The 18,048-nt window shown below is 34.8% G+C and overlaps 1 protein-coding gene across 3 annotated transcripts in view; it reads right to left on the reverse strand.

Moving 5' to 3' along the window:
- Nucleotides 1–18,048, reverse strand: part of LOC105005547 (rap guanine nucleotide exchange factor 6-like) — a 151,365-nt gene that overhangs the window by 68,543 nt on the left and 64,774 nt on the right. For all 3 annotated transcript variants that reach the window (XM_010863566.1, XM_010863565.1, XM_010863567.1), the window contains one exon: nt 12,934–13,003. In XM_010863566.1, coding sequence (XP_010861868.1) covers nt 12,934–13,003 — 70 coding nt within the window. The remainder of the gene's footprint in view (nt 1–12,933; nt 13,004–18,048) is intronic.

Below are 18,048 nucleotides of genomic sequence, written 5' to 3' on the forward strand. Positions count from 1 at the left end.
ATGTACAGATGTGAGAACTGGACCATAAAGAAGGCTGAGTGCTAAAGAATTGATGCTTTTGAACTGTGGTGTTGGAGAGGACTCTTGAGAGTCCCTTGGACTGCAAGGAGATCAAACTAGTGAATCCTAAAGGAAATCAAACTGAATATTCATTGGAAGGACTGAAACTGAAGCTCCAATGCTTTGGCCACCGGACATGAAGAGCCAACCCATTGGAAAGGACTGATGCTGGGAAAGACTGAGGGCAGGATGAGAAGGGGATGACAAGATGAAAGGGCTGGATGGCACCATCAACTCAATGGACATGTGTGAACAAATTCCAGGAGTTACTGAAAAACAGGGAAGCCTGGCATGCTGCAGTCCATGGGGTCGCGAAGAGTCAGACATAACGGAGCAACTGAACAACAACAAAGTCACCAGAAATAAAAATTCCTGGTAGAATTAAACCAACTATTTTACATATATTAAATTCATTTGGTTTTTTAAAGAGTACATTTTTTTTCTTTTTTTCTGGATTATTTTAACTATTGTTAAAACTTACTAGGTTCCACAAAAGAGCTCCTCTTTCTCAGGTTTGTTCAAGCTCTTGCTTTTTTATTGTTCCAAATATATTAGGCACAAAACAACCACCATTCTGATGGTAATTTTCACTGGACTCTAATTAAATTTACAAGATAATCTAAGGAAAAGAAATACCTTTATGAATGATAAAGGTCCTCCTCATTTGAGGACGTGGCATCTCATTTTTTACTCAAGTTGAATTTTTTGAGAGTATTTAAAAGCAAAGTTTTTGAAAATTTGTTTGGTTTATGCTAAAGTATTATATATGCATGCATGCGTGCATAGTCACTGCAGTTGTGTCTGACTCTACGACCCCAAGGACTGTAGCCCACCAGGCTCCTCTGTCCATGAGATTCTACAGGCAAGAACTGGGGTGGGTTGCCACGCCCCACTCCAAGGTATCTTCCAGACCCAAAGATTGAACCTGCGTCTCTTTTATCTCCTGCACTGGCAGGCAGGTTCTTTACCACTAGTGCCACCTGGGAAGCTCAGTATTAAATACAGTTACTGTAGAAACTATTACCTGACATAAACATTGGGTTGGCCAAAAAGTTCGAGTTTTTCTGTAAGACATTATGGGAAAACCCAGACAAACTTTTTGGTCAACCCAATTTTATGTCAGGTCAATTTCTTAATCTCCATAAGACAATCTGCTAGGATTTTCATGGGGATTACACTGAATTTTATATCAATATGGAGATAATTTATATCATAAAAATGGATTCTTTCAATTGACTTAGAGCTAAGGAAGAGCCCAAATTTTTTTTATGGTTTTCTGCATAGAGATCTCCTATACTTTTGTTAGATTTATTCTGATGTATATGGATGTTTTGACGTAAGTGATTTGCTTACTAAATTCTATTTTTCTAATATTTTATTACTCATAAATACAAACAGAATTGATTTCTGTATATGAACAAGTACTGAAAGACCTTGCTGAAATGATTATTAATTCCTAGAGTTCACATGCAGTTTTTGATTTTCTATATGCAAATCACATCATTTGTGACAGTTTTATATTTTCATTTAAAATCTTTTTCCTCTTGCCTAAATGCACTCTGTAAGGTTTTTTAGACATTGGATTTGGAATTGGGGAGCTCTAACATGTTCCCAAGTGCCAGGAGAAGGTTCTGAATGTTTACTGTAGGTTTGTGTGGATACTTTTGATAAGGTTCTGAACGTTCCCCTCTTTTCCTAGCTTGCTAAAAGTTTTAAAAGTCCTCATGAATGAACTTTGAGTATTATCAAGTGATTGTTTTTCTATCTATAGAGATGATCATCTCACTTTTTCCCCTAATGATATTAATATAATGAATCACACTGATTTTCAAATACTAAATCAATCCCATAACTCTGGAAATAAATTCAACTTTGCCATGATATGTATGGATATATGTATCACTAGGATTTGATTTTCTAATATTTGAAATTTTTAAAATATACTTTCATTTAAAAAAATGACCTGTAATACTCCTTTTGAGTAATATTGCTAGGTTTTGCTTTCAAAATTAAACTGGGCTCTTACACAATGTTATATGTCACCAATATTTCAATTAAAAGAAATTAAACTGGGCTAAAGAAACATATTCAATTTTTCTCTGTTTTCTGTTAGACTTTATGTGTCATTTCTTCTTTAAATGTTTAAAAAATTTATCAGTGAAACCATGTGGGTCTGAATTTCTAAATGAGAAGGTCTTTAATTTCAGGTTCATTTTCTTTCTAGATATTGGATTATGCAGATTTTCTATTTGTGTAAAGGTGTGTGCCAGTTTTGTTAAGCTGTGTACTTTGAGGAATTTGACTCTAAAATTTCAAACTTATTTGCTTAAAATATTAATAATATCCTCTATTACTTTTTTTTTTTAAGTTCATTAGATCCACAGCACTATATTCTTTTTTACTCCTGACACTGGTTATGTAATATGTTTTGTTCTTCATTACTTTTGATAGGGATTTATCAATTTTATTATTCTTTTTGGAGAACCAACTTACACCTTGCTGATTCTTAAGTCTGCTTGACAGGTCATTGATTTTAATATTTATCTTTATTATTTCGTTGCTTCTCATTTATGTTATAGGTATAGTTTGCTGCTCTCTAATTTCATGATGTGAAAGCTCATGTACTGTCAACCTTTAATCCTCACAGCATTAAGGTTTAAATGCTACCTTTCTTGCTCAGCAAGAACGATGTAAGCTGAATTCCACATTTTGATATGTCATCTTCATTCAGCTAAGAATATTTTCTCATTTTCACAGTGATTCTTTTTTGACAAGTGATTTAATATACACTCCTAAATTTCAAAAGTTGTATTCTGTTGTAGTTCTGTTTTTGTAATTGTTTTTTAAATTAATTCCATGGTGGTCAAAAACTATAAATTGTAAAATTTAAAATCTTTTTTGAGCCTGATGTTCCACCTATGGTCAACTTTTAAAAATATTCCATGTGTACTTGAAAAGCAGATGCATTCTACTGTTGATATAGTGTTCTCTATATAAACTATTTGTTTCCCTAAACTTCATGAACCAACCTCTGCTAGCTTCAAACGTATCTTCTGTAGCTTTCTCAATTCTTTTAGCCTTTTAGTTAAAAGAAGAATTCACAGAATTAAAGACAGTTCGGACCTTGCACTAGATTATGTTTTGGCTTAAGGGACTGTCATAGTTGGTCTGATATTCTCTACAGGCCACTAAAACTTTCACCTTATAAGCAATAAAGCAGTTTCATTTTCTTACTGTTCGTATGTTCACTGTTAAGATTTTTCATTTCCTTTGAGAACTTGTCCTTTGCCATCACAACTTGGCTAAGTGTTTGGCACAAGAAGCCTAGCTTTCAGCCTATCTTAATTTCAACATGCCCTCCTCACTAAGCTTAATCATTTCCAGCTTTTGATTTAATGTGAGAGATGGACAACTGTTCCTTTCACTTGAGCACTTAGAGGCTATAGTGGGGTTGTTAACTGACCTAATTTCAATATTGTTGTGTCTTAGGGAAGAGGGAAGCCTGGGCATAAGAAGAGAGGTGGGGGAACAGTCAGTTTGGTAGAGCAGTCAAAACACAACATTTATCGACCATCTTAATGGCTGTGGTTCATGATGTCCCAAAACAAGCATAATAGTAACATCAAAGATCACTGATCACTGAAACAAATATAATAATAAAAAGTGGCACCAATGGACCAGCTTGATGTGGGGCTGCTACAAACCTTCAATTAAAAAAAAATATTAGGAATATGCAATTAAAAAAAAAAAAAGCACACCTGCAGGCAACACACATTTGAAAGCAAAAAGTGTTAGTTATTCAGTCGTGCCTGACTCTTTTCAACCCCATGGACTGTAGCCCACCAGGCTCCTCTGTCCATGGGATTTTCCAGGCAAGAATACTGGAGTGGGTTGCTATTTCCTTCCCCACAGGATCTTCCCAACCCAGGGACTGAACCCAGGTCTTCTGCACTGCAGGCGGATTCTGCACTCCCTGAGCTACCAGGGAAGCCCAACACACATTTACATGTACCCGTATATTTATTCTGTCCACTGTCCTTTGTACCACATCTCTGTGCTTCCATCTGAGATCCTCTTCTGCCTGAAAAATTTTCTTTTAGTAAAATGAGTTCTGGTCTACTAATGAAACATTTTCTTAGCATCTACGTGAAAACCTTCAAATTCTGTAACTAATGAAGGTAAAATTACTGTATTTTACCATTGCTCCTTTAGAAGTGTTTTTTTTTTTTCTTCTGTCTTTCTAGCTTTACCACTTTCTCTTTACTTTTGTTTTCAATAGTTTTACTATGATGTGCTTATGCATTAGCTTGTATTTATCCTGTTAGAGTTTATGTTCATCCTGTAGAGTTTTAAAATCTGTGAGATGACATCTTTTTGGTTTTGGAAAAATCTCTTACTTATAATAATATAGTTATTCCCTCCTGTCCTCTAAGACTCCAATTATATAAGGATATGACCTTTGCACTCTGAGTCTCCCAAGGATAGAAATAAAAATGAAAACAAACAACTGGGACCTAATCAAACAAGCTTTTGCACAGCAAAGAAAACCATAAACAAAACAAAAAGACAACCTACAGAATGGGAGAAAATATTTGCAAATGATGTGACCTACAAGGGCTTAATTTCCAAATTATACAAACAGGTCATACAACTTGACAACAAACAACAACCCAACAGAAAAGAGATCTGGAGACGTTTCTCCAAAGAAAACATACAGATGGCCAACAAGCATGTGAAAAGATGCTCAACGCTACTAATTATTAGAGAAATACAAATCAAAACTATAATGAGGTGTCATCTCTGAATGGCCAAATAAGACTATAAACAAATGCTGGAGAGGGTATTGAGAAAAGTGAACCCTCCTACACTATTGCGGAAAACAGTACAGATGTTCCTCAGAAAACTAAAAATAGAATTACTATATGATCCAGCATTCCCACTCATGGGTATCTAGCCAAACAAAACTATAATTCAAAGGATACATGCATCCCCCTGTGTTCATAGCAATACTATATACAATAGCCAAAACATGGAAGCAATCTAAATGTCCATCAATGAGTGAATAAAGAAGATGTGGTACATATACACAATGGAATACATACGCAGCCATAAAGAGTAAAATAATGCCATTTGCAGTAACGTGGATACAACTGAAGATTATCAAACTAAGTGAAGTCAGTAAGAAAAAGACAAATACCATATCACTTACATATGGAATCTAAAATCTGACACAAATAAACTTATCTATGAGACAGAAACAAAATCACAGATAGAGATTAGACTGGTGGTTGCCAAGGGGGAGAGGGATGGGAGAGGGATTAATTGGGAGTTAGGGATTAGCAGATACAAACTGGTATATGGAGAATGGGTAAACAACAAAGTCCTACTGTATGGCAACAGAGAACTGTATTTAATATTCTATAATAAACCATAATGGAAAATAATATGAAAAAGAATGTATATATGTATAACTGAGTCACTTTGCTATACAGCACTATTTGTAAAATCAACTATATTTCAATGTTTAAAAAAATGAGTCCAGAAAATAAAATGAGGGGGAAAACACCCCAAAACTCTCCTATATTCCATTGTATTTTTCCTTGGACCTGTATACAGTTGACCCCTCAGCATTGTGGGGCATAGTAGCACTTGACCCTCCATGCAGTTTAAAATCTGTGTATAACTTTACAGCTGGTCCTCTGTCTCCTTAGCTCTTACACCCACAGATTCAAGCAACTGTGGATCATGTAGTACTGTAGTATGCACAAAACAAAAATATACATGTAAATGGACCTGCCCAGTTCAAATCACTATTGTTTAAAGAGGTGACTCTTATCTTCTTCCTGCTTATCATTCAATTCCCTAAGTCAATCTTTTCAGCTAAGTTTTACCTTCTCTTTAACCTAGCTGAGATTTTATTTTCAGTTGTGTTTCAAGTTGTAGAGTTTGGGATTAATTTTTTCATTTTATATCTTCTAATCTTCTGGTAAAATGTCTATGTGTTATCTCTAATATTTGGATCTCTTGAGAGTTGGTTCATATTGTCTGCTTTTTATTCCCTTTAGTTTCTGACCACTTTTAGATGTATTCCATAGGTTGATACATAGTGTATTTTTACTATGGTTATTTTGCAAATTCTATCAATTCAGTGTGTATTCACTTATCCTTTGACAGAAAGTTGTTTGATAGGTTTAAAATTTTCAAGGTGTAGCCTTAAGGTGGATTAAGCACATTCACATTTATTGGTATGACTAATCTATTTTCAGTCTCAATTCGGTGATAACATTTTAGGTGTATTCTGTTATACTTATTCACTTTTCACTTTCATGCATTGGAGAAGGAAATGGCAATCCACTCCAGTGTTCTTGCCTGGAGAATCCCAGGGATGGTGGAGCCTGGTGGGCTGCCGTCTATGGGGTCGCACAGAGTCGGACACAACTGAAGTGACTTAGTAGTAGTAGTAGTAGTTATACTTATTTCTCTGAGAAACAGGTATTCTTTGCTTTTTAATAAAAAAAAAATATTTTTTGGTGCCTAGAAAGACCTGTATTTTTATTTTAGAATCACTTCTGTACTTAAACCTTTTAAATGTCCTTTGATCCTTGTATTCTTTTCCTTTATTTCTTACAATTATTTCTCACACTATTTTCTCTGACACTTTTTTCCAGTTTTAAGACTAACAGAACAATGTATAAGCTTAAAGTGTACAACACTGTTGATACATTTACATATTACAAGGTGATTACCACCAAAGCTTTAGCTAACAGCTCCATGTCACAGAGTTACCATTTTTGTAGTGAGATGGTTTAAGATTTGCTCTCTTAGTGACTTTCAAGTATGTAACAGTATTTCTGACACTTTTACTTTATTCTGTGTGTCATTTTCATTTACTTGGTTCTTTCCTGACCCTCTTCCATACACCTTATTAAATTTTCATTTGACTTGATTTTCCCTGTGGGAAGCTTATAATTCATTTTTTTCTAAAAGATTTGTTATCTATTCCTTACTAAATTCATACTCTTTTTACTCTTTTTTTGGAGGGGGAGGGGGTGCATTTTCTTTTCTTGGTTTTTAAATTTCTGATTTTACATGCTTTTTGTTTTCAATATCCTCAAATAGTTGACTGAATATATTTAATTCTGTCTGGAGTGCAGCCACACTTTTCATCTGCATGACTAGGATGGGGAGAAACTTTTCCTTAGCTGACATGTAAGAATTATCATTTTTATAATATCGATACATAGATTTGTCAAGCTTCCTTTTTTACCTTTTTGTGATACTAGGATGTCTTACGAAATCCCTCATTTAACAGCACCTCTTTTGTCAAATGGGCTTTCCTGATAGCTCGTTGGTAAAGAATCTGCCTGCAATGCAGGAGATCCTGGTTTGATTCCTTGGTTGGGAAGATCTGCTGCAGAAGGGATAGGCTACCCACTCCAGTATTCTTGGGCTTCCCTTATGGCTCAGCTAGTAAGGAATCCACCTGCAATGCAGAAGACCTGGGTTCCATCCCTGGATTAGGAAGATCCCCTGAAGAAGGGAAAGGCTACCCACCTCCAGTATTCTGGCCTGGAGAATTCCATGGACTGTATAGTCCATGGGGTCACAAAGAGTCAGACATGACTGAGTGACTAAGCACACTCACTTTTGTCAAATACTTTGAAGGACAGATGTTTTAAGCTATTTTTTTTTTTCATTTTGCTAGTGGAAGGAGAGGTTGCAAAACCTGATTTTGTGTTCACTTCACCCTGTAGGACTAAAATTTACCCACGTGCTTCTTTTAGCACTTAAATGCCAAAGGGAGCTTGTTCCCTTTTTAAAACCTTTTGTCTTAATCCTGAATTCTGCATGTAGATGACTATTCTGCAATTACTCATAATTTTAAATAACGTAGTTTCTGTTCTAACATATGCATATGTACACACAAATTTTACACTTAGTACAGAATTAGTCTTCTTGCAGTGTAGGCCAACCATTTCTCCATTTGCTAGCTTCCATTTTCTGAGTTTTCTATAGATCTGGATGGTTGGCCTTTACTCATCATAAAGTTTTGCTGAAGGGTTGGAGTAGAGATGAAGTGTGAGAGATAACAAGCTGGGAACTGGTGATTTCTCTCTTTATATTTACAACTATTTTCAAGTTTGAGCATCCTCTGTTTTCAACTTGTGTTGTGAGCATGATTTGTGAAAAGATTTCTTACACCCTTCTTTTAGTACTACATTGTTTTTGGAGGAAATATTTGGAGACAGGTAGTTAAGTGTTTACCACTGTCTTTAGCTGCCCAGAAGAAGTAAGATTTAAAAGTTTAATTAAAACAATGAACTGTTAAAATTCAATAAAGTATTACAGATTTTAAAACTTCAATAATCCTGTCATCAGGTCTTTCTAGTATGACTTCAAACCAAAAAGTTGTTAAGAGGAAAAAAACTCAATAGATTAAAAAAAAAATTGTAATAGACACAAAATTCACTTTAATTTTTTGAGAGTTATGTTTTACTTGGTAGGAATTTTTTAGGACTTCAAGCCCGGGAGACAGCATCTCAAGTAACCCTGAGAAAACCTCTTCAAGGAGCAAAATTCACTTTAGCGATAAAATGATAACCTCTTATAACAAAAGTGTTCATTTATATAGTAATAAAAAGTTCTTTTGAACACAAATAAAGAGTAATCCAAGTAGAAAAACTGGCAAGAGACATGGATAATAAAAATAAGCCTTCCATAAAGCATATGAAAATATGCAAAAATTAAAATAAGATTTCATTATTATGTATCAGATTGAGATGACTAACCTATCAGGTAACAAGTAAGGTGTTCAGAAACAGGCATTCCCCATCACCAGTGGTTACTCATGACATTTGTAGAAATACATACATAATAAAACCATTTGATAGAACTTGTCAAAGTAGTAAACATGTTACTTATGTATACTCAGACCAAATACATATGTACATACTTGTCCAAGTACACACTGGGACCAAGCATTTTTATGAACCTGTAAATAATTTCACGTAAAAGATACACTGAGGTATCAAAGATCTGTACTGTTACAAAATGCTAAGTACAATTTTGTATTTCAAAGGATGTAACAGTAGTGAAAAACTAAAAAAAAAAAAAAAAATTAAGATTCATCAAATGGTGGAATGAAAATAAAATCCTCAAAAACTTCAGAAAGAAAAATCCTAATATTATTTTAGGTTATTTTCTCCTATTACTATTCATAATGAATTTTTACCTATGCTGCTCATCAATATGATAGAGTTATGGAATTTAAAAATTACCAATCATAAATATATACAGTTCATGTGACTTTTTGGGTGATTTTTAAAATTGTATATATGCACATACTTTTTCTTTTTCTGAAACACTGAGTATAAATTGAAGAGAAAGTGATTCTTGACCTTAAAATGTGTCAACATGTATTTCCTTAGAACAAAGACTTTATCTTACACAACCCCCCCAAAATAATCAAAAACAGGAAATTCAATAGTATCTAACCCAGGTATCCCCAACCTCTGGGATCTAATGCCTGATGATCTGAGGTGGAGATGATGTAGTAATATTAAGAGAAATAAAATGTACAATAAATGTAATAGTTTGAATAATCTCAAAACCATCACCACCCACCCCAATGGGCTGGAAAAATTGTCACCCATGAAACTGGTGCCAAACTGACCACAGTCCAAGTTCAAAGCTCAACTGTGCCAACATCATCATTTATAGTTACGACCCTCTCCTGCCTCCAAGATTTAATGCAAGATAAAAAGCATTCCATTTAGTTATATCTTTTTTACTCCTTTAACATGAAACAGCTTTTCAGTCTTTCTGTGATGTTTCTTGACACTGGGATATTTTAAGAATATAAGCCAACAATTTGAATAATGTCTTTTTGGTCTGTCTGATATTTCTTAATGATCAGGTTCAGGCATGCACTTCCAGCAGGCATATTTCTCAGAGGTGATATTCTGCCCTCTTCAGTGCACTGTACCAGAAGTAGTATGGTATCACGTTATGCCTATACTGATGGCAGTAGCAACAATTTTTGTTACAGTGGTATCGTATCCTTCTGTTTCCCCATCAAAAATTTGGTAATTTTTCCCTTCATAAATGATTTGTGGGGAGATAAAATGAGATTATGTAAGTATCCCATTTCTCAACGAACATTAGTCCCAAGTTTTAGCATCATTAATTATTTTCTAACTTAATCATTCCTTAAAGACTTATTAGTTGGCATTTGACTATCAGGAAGAAATTCTCCTTTTCATTCATTCATATTAGAATTTATAAATTCTTTATTATACAGGAGGGTACCATCAATTACTACACATTTTTATTTGGATTCTCACATAGTCCCATATTTGGCCAAAGGGAGATCCTTTAATCTAGTTCTTCCACTGGCCTTTCTCTGTCCTTCTGCAAGACCCCTATAATTCTCTGAATATTTCCTTACTTTGTAAGGTAGGTGATGCAAATATTTTATATTTTGATAGAAAGATAGGTTATAAATGGTATACATTTGTAATATCAATAAATTGTACACTTAAAATAAGTGTATGCTGCTACTGCTAGGTCGCTTCAGTCATGTCCGACTCTGTGCGACCCCATAGATGGCAGCCCACCAGACTTCCCTGCCCCTGGGATTCTCCAGGCAAGAACGAACACTGGAGTGGGTTGCCATTTCCTTCTCCAAAATAAGTGTATGCTGCTAAGTCACTTCAGTCGTGTCTGACTCTGTGTGACCCCATAGACGTCAGCCCACCAGGCTCTCCTGCCCCTGGGATTCTCCAGGCAAGAACACTGGAGTAGGCTGCCATTTCCTTCTCCAATGAATGAAAGTGAAAAGTGAAAGTGAAGTTGCTCAGTTGTGTCCTACTCTTAGCAACCCCAAGGACTGCAGTCTACCAGGCTCCCCCACCCATGGGATTTTCCAGGCAAGAGTACTGGAGTGGGGTGCCATTGCCTTCTCCAAAATAAGTGTATATGTATATGTTAATACTCTAGCTAGTGGTGCTTTCTACACTGTTATGAGTAAGCAATTTTAAAACTGTCTTAAGTAAATATTTTGATGATAATGGAGACGAAGTTTCTCACCATTTAGTGAAAGAAGGTACAAATAAAAGAGAATATGAGAATTAACTCTAGGTTTTATAGATAGATATATATAAAAGAAATAAATACAAAGGTGTATATGTAAGTGTGTATGTATGTGTGTGTATATATATACACTCAGATGTATATTTTCTAGCTCTGTTCACTGAAAGGCCTTACAAGCACTGAGGCACCTGAAGCAATGGAAACAATCAGCTGCCAGATCTTGGCTTCTAAATACTGCTTTCCACTAAAAGCAAGCAGATCTCGTCACAGAAAAGGTTAACTCCAAGCTTGGGGCAAGACAAGAACAATTCTTCCCTTTAATTCAAAATGAAAATCGATAGATATAAATTTAATAATTAATAAATTGAACTCTACATTTAAAAATGGCTAAGATAGTAAATTTCATCCTAAATGTATTTTACCACAATAAAACAAAAGTATGCACAAGGTGTTGCTTAATCCAGATATAACTTATAGTCTGTCCTCTGTATACGTGGATTCAACCAACCAGACTGTAGTATTGCAGAATTTACTACTGAAAAATACCTGCATAAGTGGACTGAGCAGTTCAAATCCTTGCTGTCTAAGGGTCAACTGCATATGAAAACACTATGGCAAAAGCACCATTCTTTTCCCATAAAGCATGAGAAATACACATCACAAATAAACAAGAAAACCCTACCGCCTGAAGCAGTTTTCCTGCCGTGTCTCTCAATGCACTCATTTAAAAGAAAGAGTTCTGAGGCCTTAATAGATATGCCATGTATACCAACACTTAAAGAAAATAAACATAATACAATATATAGTCTAAGCCTTGAACAAACTTGAGAACCAATAAAATTTACTGAATATTTATTTACTATGTGGGAAGTACTGTACAATACTATCAAAGACACAAACAGAATAAAAACTGATCTCAGCCTTTTAGGAGCTTAAAATCCAGTTGCTTATATGAAATTTAGGACACTAAGCTCATGACAACGTAGATGATCCAATTTGGCAAAGAGATCACAGAATCTACCTGAAGATGTCAATCTGACTATAACACTATGAAATAAAAAAGTAGTTTAGTTTTGAGCCCTGATATTAAAAGGCTACATTAAGAATTCAGCCTTGTTTCTCAATAGTTTAAATCAAATCAGATGACATGATCATCTACATGAGATGCTAGCAGGACAAAGCATCCATTCAATATTAGCTGTTTTCTAGTCAGGTCATCTCAGAACAAGGTAAAAGAGAGCTGTGTTCTGGATTCTTCAAATGCTGAGGGAAAAAAGTCTTATTTTCTAAAGTTAAATCAACTACCTAGCTTTAAAGTAAAGAACTAATCCTTAAATACACTCTTAAAATAAAATATTAAAATGTAAACCATTTATTTGGATATAATTGTGTCTCTTTTTTTCTATCTCTTTCTGTCAAGTCCAGGGTACAGAACACAGATGCTCAAAGATTATTACCTATATCGAATAGGAAAATCAGGGTTCCATTTCAGAGCTCTTATTTAAATTTTCTGGTGAATGTAGTAAAGGAGTTACCAAATTGGTAATACTTTAGATATAACTGCATCATGTTTCAAATTCTCTCAAGAATCAGAAAAAATATTCAAAGTGGGTGAAAATGCATCAAACTAGGTATATATAAATATATATGGTTTGATGCTACTTAGTAAAACATTAAAAAGTCACATTAAAGGAACCTTTTTGAGTATTTAATAGATCACTACATTTAAAGTTGAAAGTGAAGCATAACAAAAAGGAATTCAACATTTTTTAAAGTTCTTACCACAATCATTTCTGAAGGCTCTAATACAAGACAATCACATCCTCTTTTTCCTCCAAACTGCTTACCAAAACTATAAAAACAGAAAAATATTTCTTTAGCAAAGGTTATAAAATGTATCAATACAGAAAAAAAAAAGAACCAAAAAAACTTAGATGTTAACCAAAAAATTGTGATTCTATTGCTTCAAGATTTTCTTAAAAACAAACAAAAAAACCCCTTCTTTTACTTGCCCAGATATGTGGCCTCAATACACAGTGTGATAATTATTTTAAAAATTCTGCCTTCAACTAGTCTCTAAAACTGATTATAAAAGATATCTACCTAATCTCAAATTTTGAACATCTATTAGTATGTGTTGAATTAAAGAAAAACCACACTTGCTGCTGCTGCTTAGTCACTCAGTCATGTCTGACTCTGCGACTCCATGAACTATAGCCCACCAGGCTCCCCTGTCCATGGGGATTCTCCAGGCAAGAACACTGGAGTGGGTTGCCATGCCCTCCTCCAGGGGATCTTCCCAACCCAGGAACTGAACCTGGGTCTCCTACATTACAGACCGATTCTTTACCACTGAGCCACCAGGGAAGTCCTAAAACTACACCTACTGAAGAGTAACACTAAAATTACGGAATATTTTTTTAAAAAAACAAATTTTTGAAACTGATATAACAGACATAAAAACTTTAAAGATATTATCACTTGAATATATTAAAAAATGAAGTAAGATACAGAAGTGATTCATTAAAAAAAAAATTAGGGTTAAAGCCCCTGGATAGCTCTTTGGAAAAAATAAAAACTGCAGCACTACTCAAAGAAAATTTGAGTTTTTATGTATTTGTCTGGAAGAAAGATTTCTACGTAAATCAAAAGAAGCACACATAAAGAAAATACTGGTATTTTCATTTTAAAAGATGAACTGAATTTTTTAAAAGGTGGGTTATAAAAAAATACTAGACACACAAAAGGATAACATATTTAACATGAAACAAAAGCAATCTAAAATACTATAAAATGGAAATTAAGTACCATGGTTAATTATAAAATATATAAATAAAACACTATAAAAAATAACTTTAAAACTCCACTAACAATGCAAGCAAAACTATAAATACCAAAATACAAACTTAATAAGGAAATACAGAAATCGCTTATAAAAAAACTATACAATTTTATTGATGAATTGAAAATAGGGCTTAATAAAAGAAGTGATATAGCATATACTTACAAGGAAGCTATTATAAAAATGTCAACTTTCCACAAAGTATATGATTATATACAAATATTAGTTTATAACAAAATCCTAATCAAAATCCAAATGAACTTACTTTTTAACATAACAAAAAAATCACTGCTGTTTTTTCTTAAGCAATAGCCTGTATTTTTTTCTTGTTGTTCTTCCTCCCACCAAAATCCCTACCTTATGTAATACATAAAACAATGAAAGCAAATATGTAAAAGGCTACTTTAAAGATGGAATAACAGGGAATAGATTTACTCTCCTACGTGAAAAAAAAACAACAACAAAAAATGGAAAATCAGACAAAACACATTAAACAACGGTTTCAAGATTTTGGAAAGTAGGTAGGACATGTATATGGATGCTTTAGAGAGGAAATTAAAAACCTAAGATGACCCTTACAACATCCCAATTTTACTAAGTACAGGTAATCTCCAGGCCACAATGCAAAAAGGGAGAAACCTAGCAGAGTCTGCCAGTGTCACTGAATTGAAAAGACAAAGATAGATTTGGGGTGTGGAAAGCCTGGGCTTCCTGGTGGCTCAGATGGTCACGAGTCTGTATTACGTATTCTACATAACTTGTATTATGTGGAAAGACCACATAATACACAGGACATTGGGTAGGATCGTCAGAAATTGATTTCCTTTGCAATGTGATAAATTAGTCTACACTAAAGAAGTACTTTTGCCTGGAAAGTCCCATGGACGGAGGAGCCTGGTGGGCTACAGACCATGGGGTCCCTACAGTCTGACACGACTGAGCGACTTCACTTTCACCTTTCACATTCATGCATTGGAGAAGGCAATGGCTACCCATTCCAGTGTTCTCGCCTGGAGAATCCCAGGGACGGGAAGCCTGGTGGGCTGCCGTCTATGGGGTCGCACAGAGTGGGACACGACTAAAGCGATGCAGCAGCAGCAGCAGCAGCAAAGAAGTGCTAGACTCACTCAAACAAATATTAAAGACTTAAAATAGATTCCAATTAAGTGAACTACATGTCAGAAGAAAGCCTAATACTACTCTAAAGAAATACACCAAAAGGTGAAATACAGCAACATAGAAATCTGACATCCAGTAAAACAAAAAAATACCGTGCAAAGAGGACTATATGATCCATAGCCAAAGAAAAACCAACCTATAAAAACAAATCTACAGTTGTCAGCAGTGAGAGAATCAACAGACAACACTGAAACAGCTATTTTTAAGTATGCTCCAAATGTTTAAGAAAGTGAGATAAACATGAATTCAACAGAGAAACAGAAGCTTTTTTTTTTTAAAGACCTAGTGGAATATTCTACCACATCACATATGTAGACACATGTCTGGTTGTGCCAGTTTTTAGTAGTGTTAACAACGGTGAGTGGTTTCACACACTGTCAATTTGATATGCTCACAATACTATAAATCCTCCTATCAATTTTCCATCTATTAGATTTAGTATCCTTTTTTGATTGGTGACCAGACCTCAACTGTTATTAGGGGCTACTGAAAAAGCCATTTTATAATTGTATCATTCCTTCTGAATTTATCAGCTAAAGTACTGAGGTAAAGAAACATACTCCAACTATTTGAATTCCTAGAACAATAACTTATACAAGAAAGGCATGAGAAAAGCTGCACTGGAGATGACATGACTATACATTAAGTAAATTCTATACATTCTGTTTTCAGGTAATTCCAGCCCAGTGGTTAGCGCTCAGGGCTTTCACTGATGTGGCCTAGGTTTGATCCCTGGTCAAGGAACTAAGAAGCTGACTACAAGCAGTGTGGCACAGATTAAATTGGTACAGACAATTTTTTTTTTTTTTAAAGAAAGAAACAAGTGAATTTACCAAGATTGAAGGATTCAAGCTCAACATTCAAAAATCAATGCTTTTATTGTATATTATCAATGAACAATCTGGAAAAAAAATTTAATTCCATTAAAGGTAGAATGAAAACACAGAATACTTGAGATAAGTTTATAAAAACATGCACAAAACCTCTATAAAACTGCCAACTAAAAAAACTATAAAACACTGAAAAGAAAATTACGATATCCTAAATAAGATATACCTCATTTATGGGTGGAAATGTTCTACAAATTCAATGTAATCAACAAGTTGCCTTAGAGACACTGACATGATGATTATAAAATTTACAGAGAAATGTAAAAGATCTAAAATAATTAAACCAATTTTGGAAAACAAGAAGATGGAATATTTATTTTATATTTCATGGTAATTTTATAAAGCTAGAATACTCAAGACAGTATGGCATCAGATTAATTTATAGATCAATAAAACAGGACCGAGAGAACAAAATCAGACCCACACATATATGTTCAATTGATTTTTGACGAAAGTGCCAAGGAAATTCAATGAGGGGAAAGATATTATCTACAAGTAGTGACAGAACAACGACATATCGATACAGAAAAAAGGAAGATTTTAATACCATAATCAAAAATGAGAAATGGATCAGAGATATAAATGAAAAAATGGAAATTAAAAACTTCTCACAGCACAGAATTTTTGTACATGTCCTAGACAAGGGTTACTGAGGAAGTTTCCTTCCATATAGCTAAATTTTAAAAATCTTATCATGAACGAGTTTTATCAAATATTTTTTTTCTGCTTACTGAAAGGATCATGTAGCTTCTGTCCACTCTTTTACTAATGGAGAATACTACATTAATTGTTTTATGGATTTTAAACTTCCTTGCATTCCTAGGATAAACCCAACCTGATCACAAATGTCTAATTCTTCTAATATATTCATGGATTTAATCTGCTATTATTTTGTTAATTTCTACAGGTATGTTCAGGAGAAATAATTGCAGTTTTCTTAGAATAGTACATCATCATGATAATACTATATTCATAAAGGAGATTGAAAAGTTCCTTCTTCCATTTCTCAAAAGACTTTACGTATGTGTTAATGTTAATAATAATGCTTCATTAAACATTTATCTGTGGGGCTGAGCTGGCGTGAGCATTCAAGGTCCATTTCCAGCTTTGCTCGCTGGTAGAGCCTCTGGCTGTCCCGAGAGGGTGAGTTGGTACTAATGGTGTAGATTAGGGTCGGGGTGGCCCACATGGTCCTTGTCCTCCGGCTAAGAGGTCTCCTACCCACCCTTGGGTCTTCCCACCTCTGCTGCTGAGGGCCCCAAGCTCCCCTAGCCTCTCCACAGGGAAGCGCTGGTGAACAGGGTGGCTCTCAGATTCCACTGGCTCTGAGAATTAAGACTGAATCAACCTGGAATCAAGATTGCTGGGAGAAATATCAATAACCTCAGATATGCAGATGACACCACCCTTATGGCAGAAAGTGAAGAAGAACTAAAGAGCCTCTTGATGAAAGTGAAAGAGGAGAGTGAAAAAGTTGGCTTAAAACTCAACATTCAGAAAACTAAGATCATGGCATGCGGTCCCATCACTTCATGGCAAATACATGGGCAAACAGTGGAAACAGTGGCGAACTTTATTTTTTGGGGCTCCAAAATCACTGCAGATGGTAACTTCAGCTATGAAATTAAAATACATTTGTTCCTTGGAAGAAAAGCTATGACCAACCAAGACAGCATATTAAAAAGCAGAGACATTCACTTTGCCAACAAAGGTGCGTCTAGTCAAAACTATGGTTTTTCCAGTAGTCATGTTTGGATGTGAAAGCTGGACTATAGGAAGGTTGAGTGCTGAAGAATTGATGCTTTTGAACTGTGGTGTTGGAGAAGACTCTTGAGAGTCCCTTGGACTGCAAGGAGATCCAACCAATCCATCCTAAAGGAGATCAGTTATGAATATTCAATGAAAGGATTGATGCTGAAGCTGAAACTCCAATACTTTGGCCACCTGATGCAAAGAACTGACTCACTGTCAAAGACCCTGATGCTG

Source organism: Bison bison, unplaced genomic scaffold (genome assembly GCF_000754665.1).
Source record: "Bison bison bison isolate TAMUID 2011002044 unplaced genomic scaffold, Bison_UMD1.0 scf7180017864492, whole genome shotgun sequence".
NCBI classification, from domain to species: Eukaryota; Metazoa; Chordata; class Mammalia; order Artiodactyla; family Bovidae; genus Bison; species Bison bison.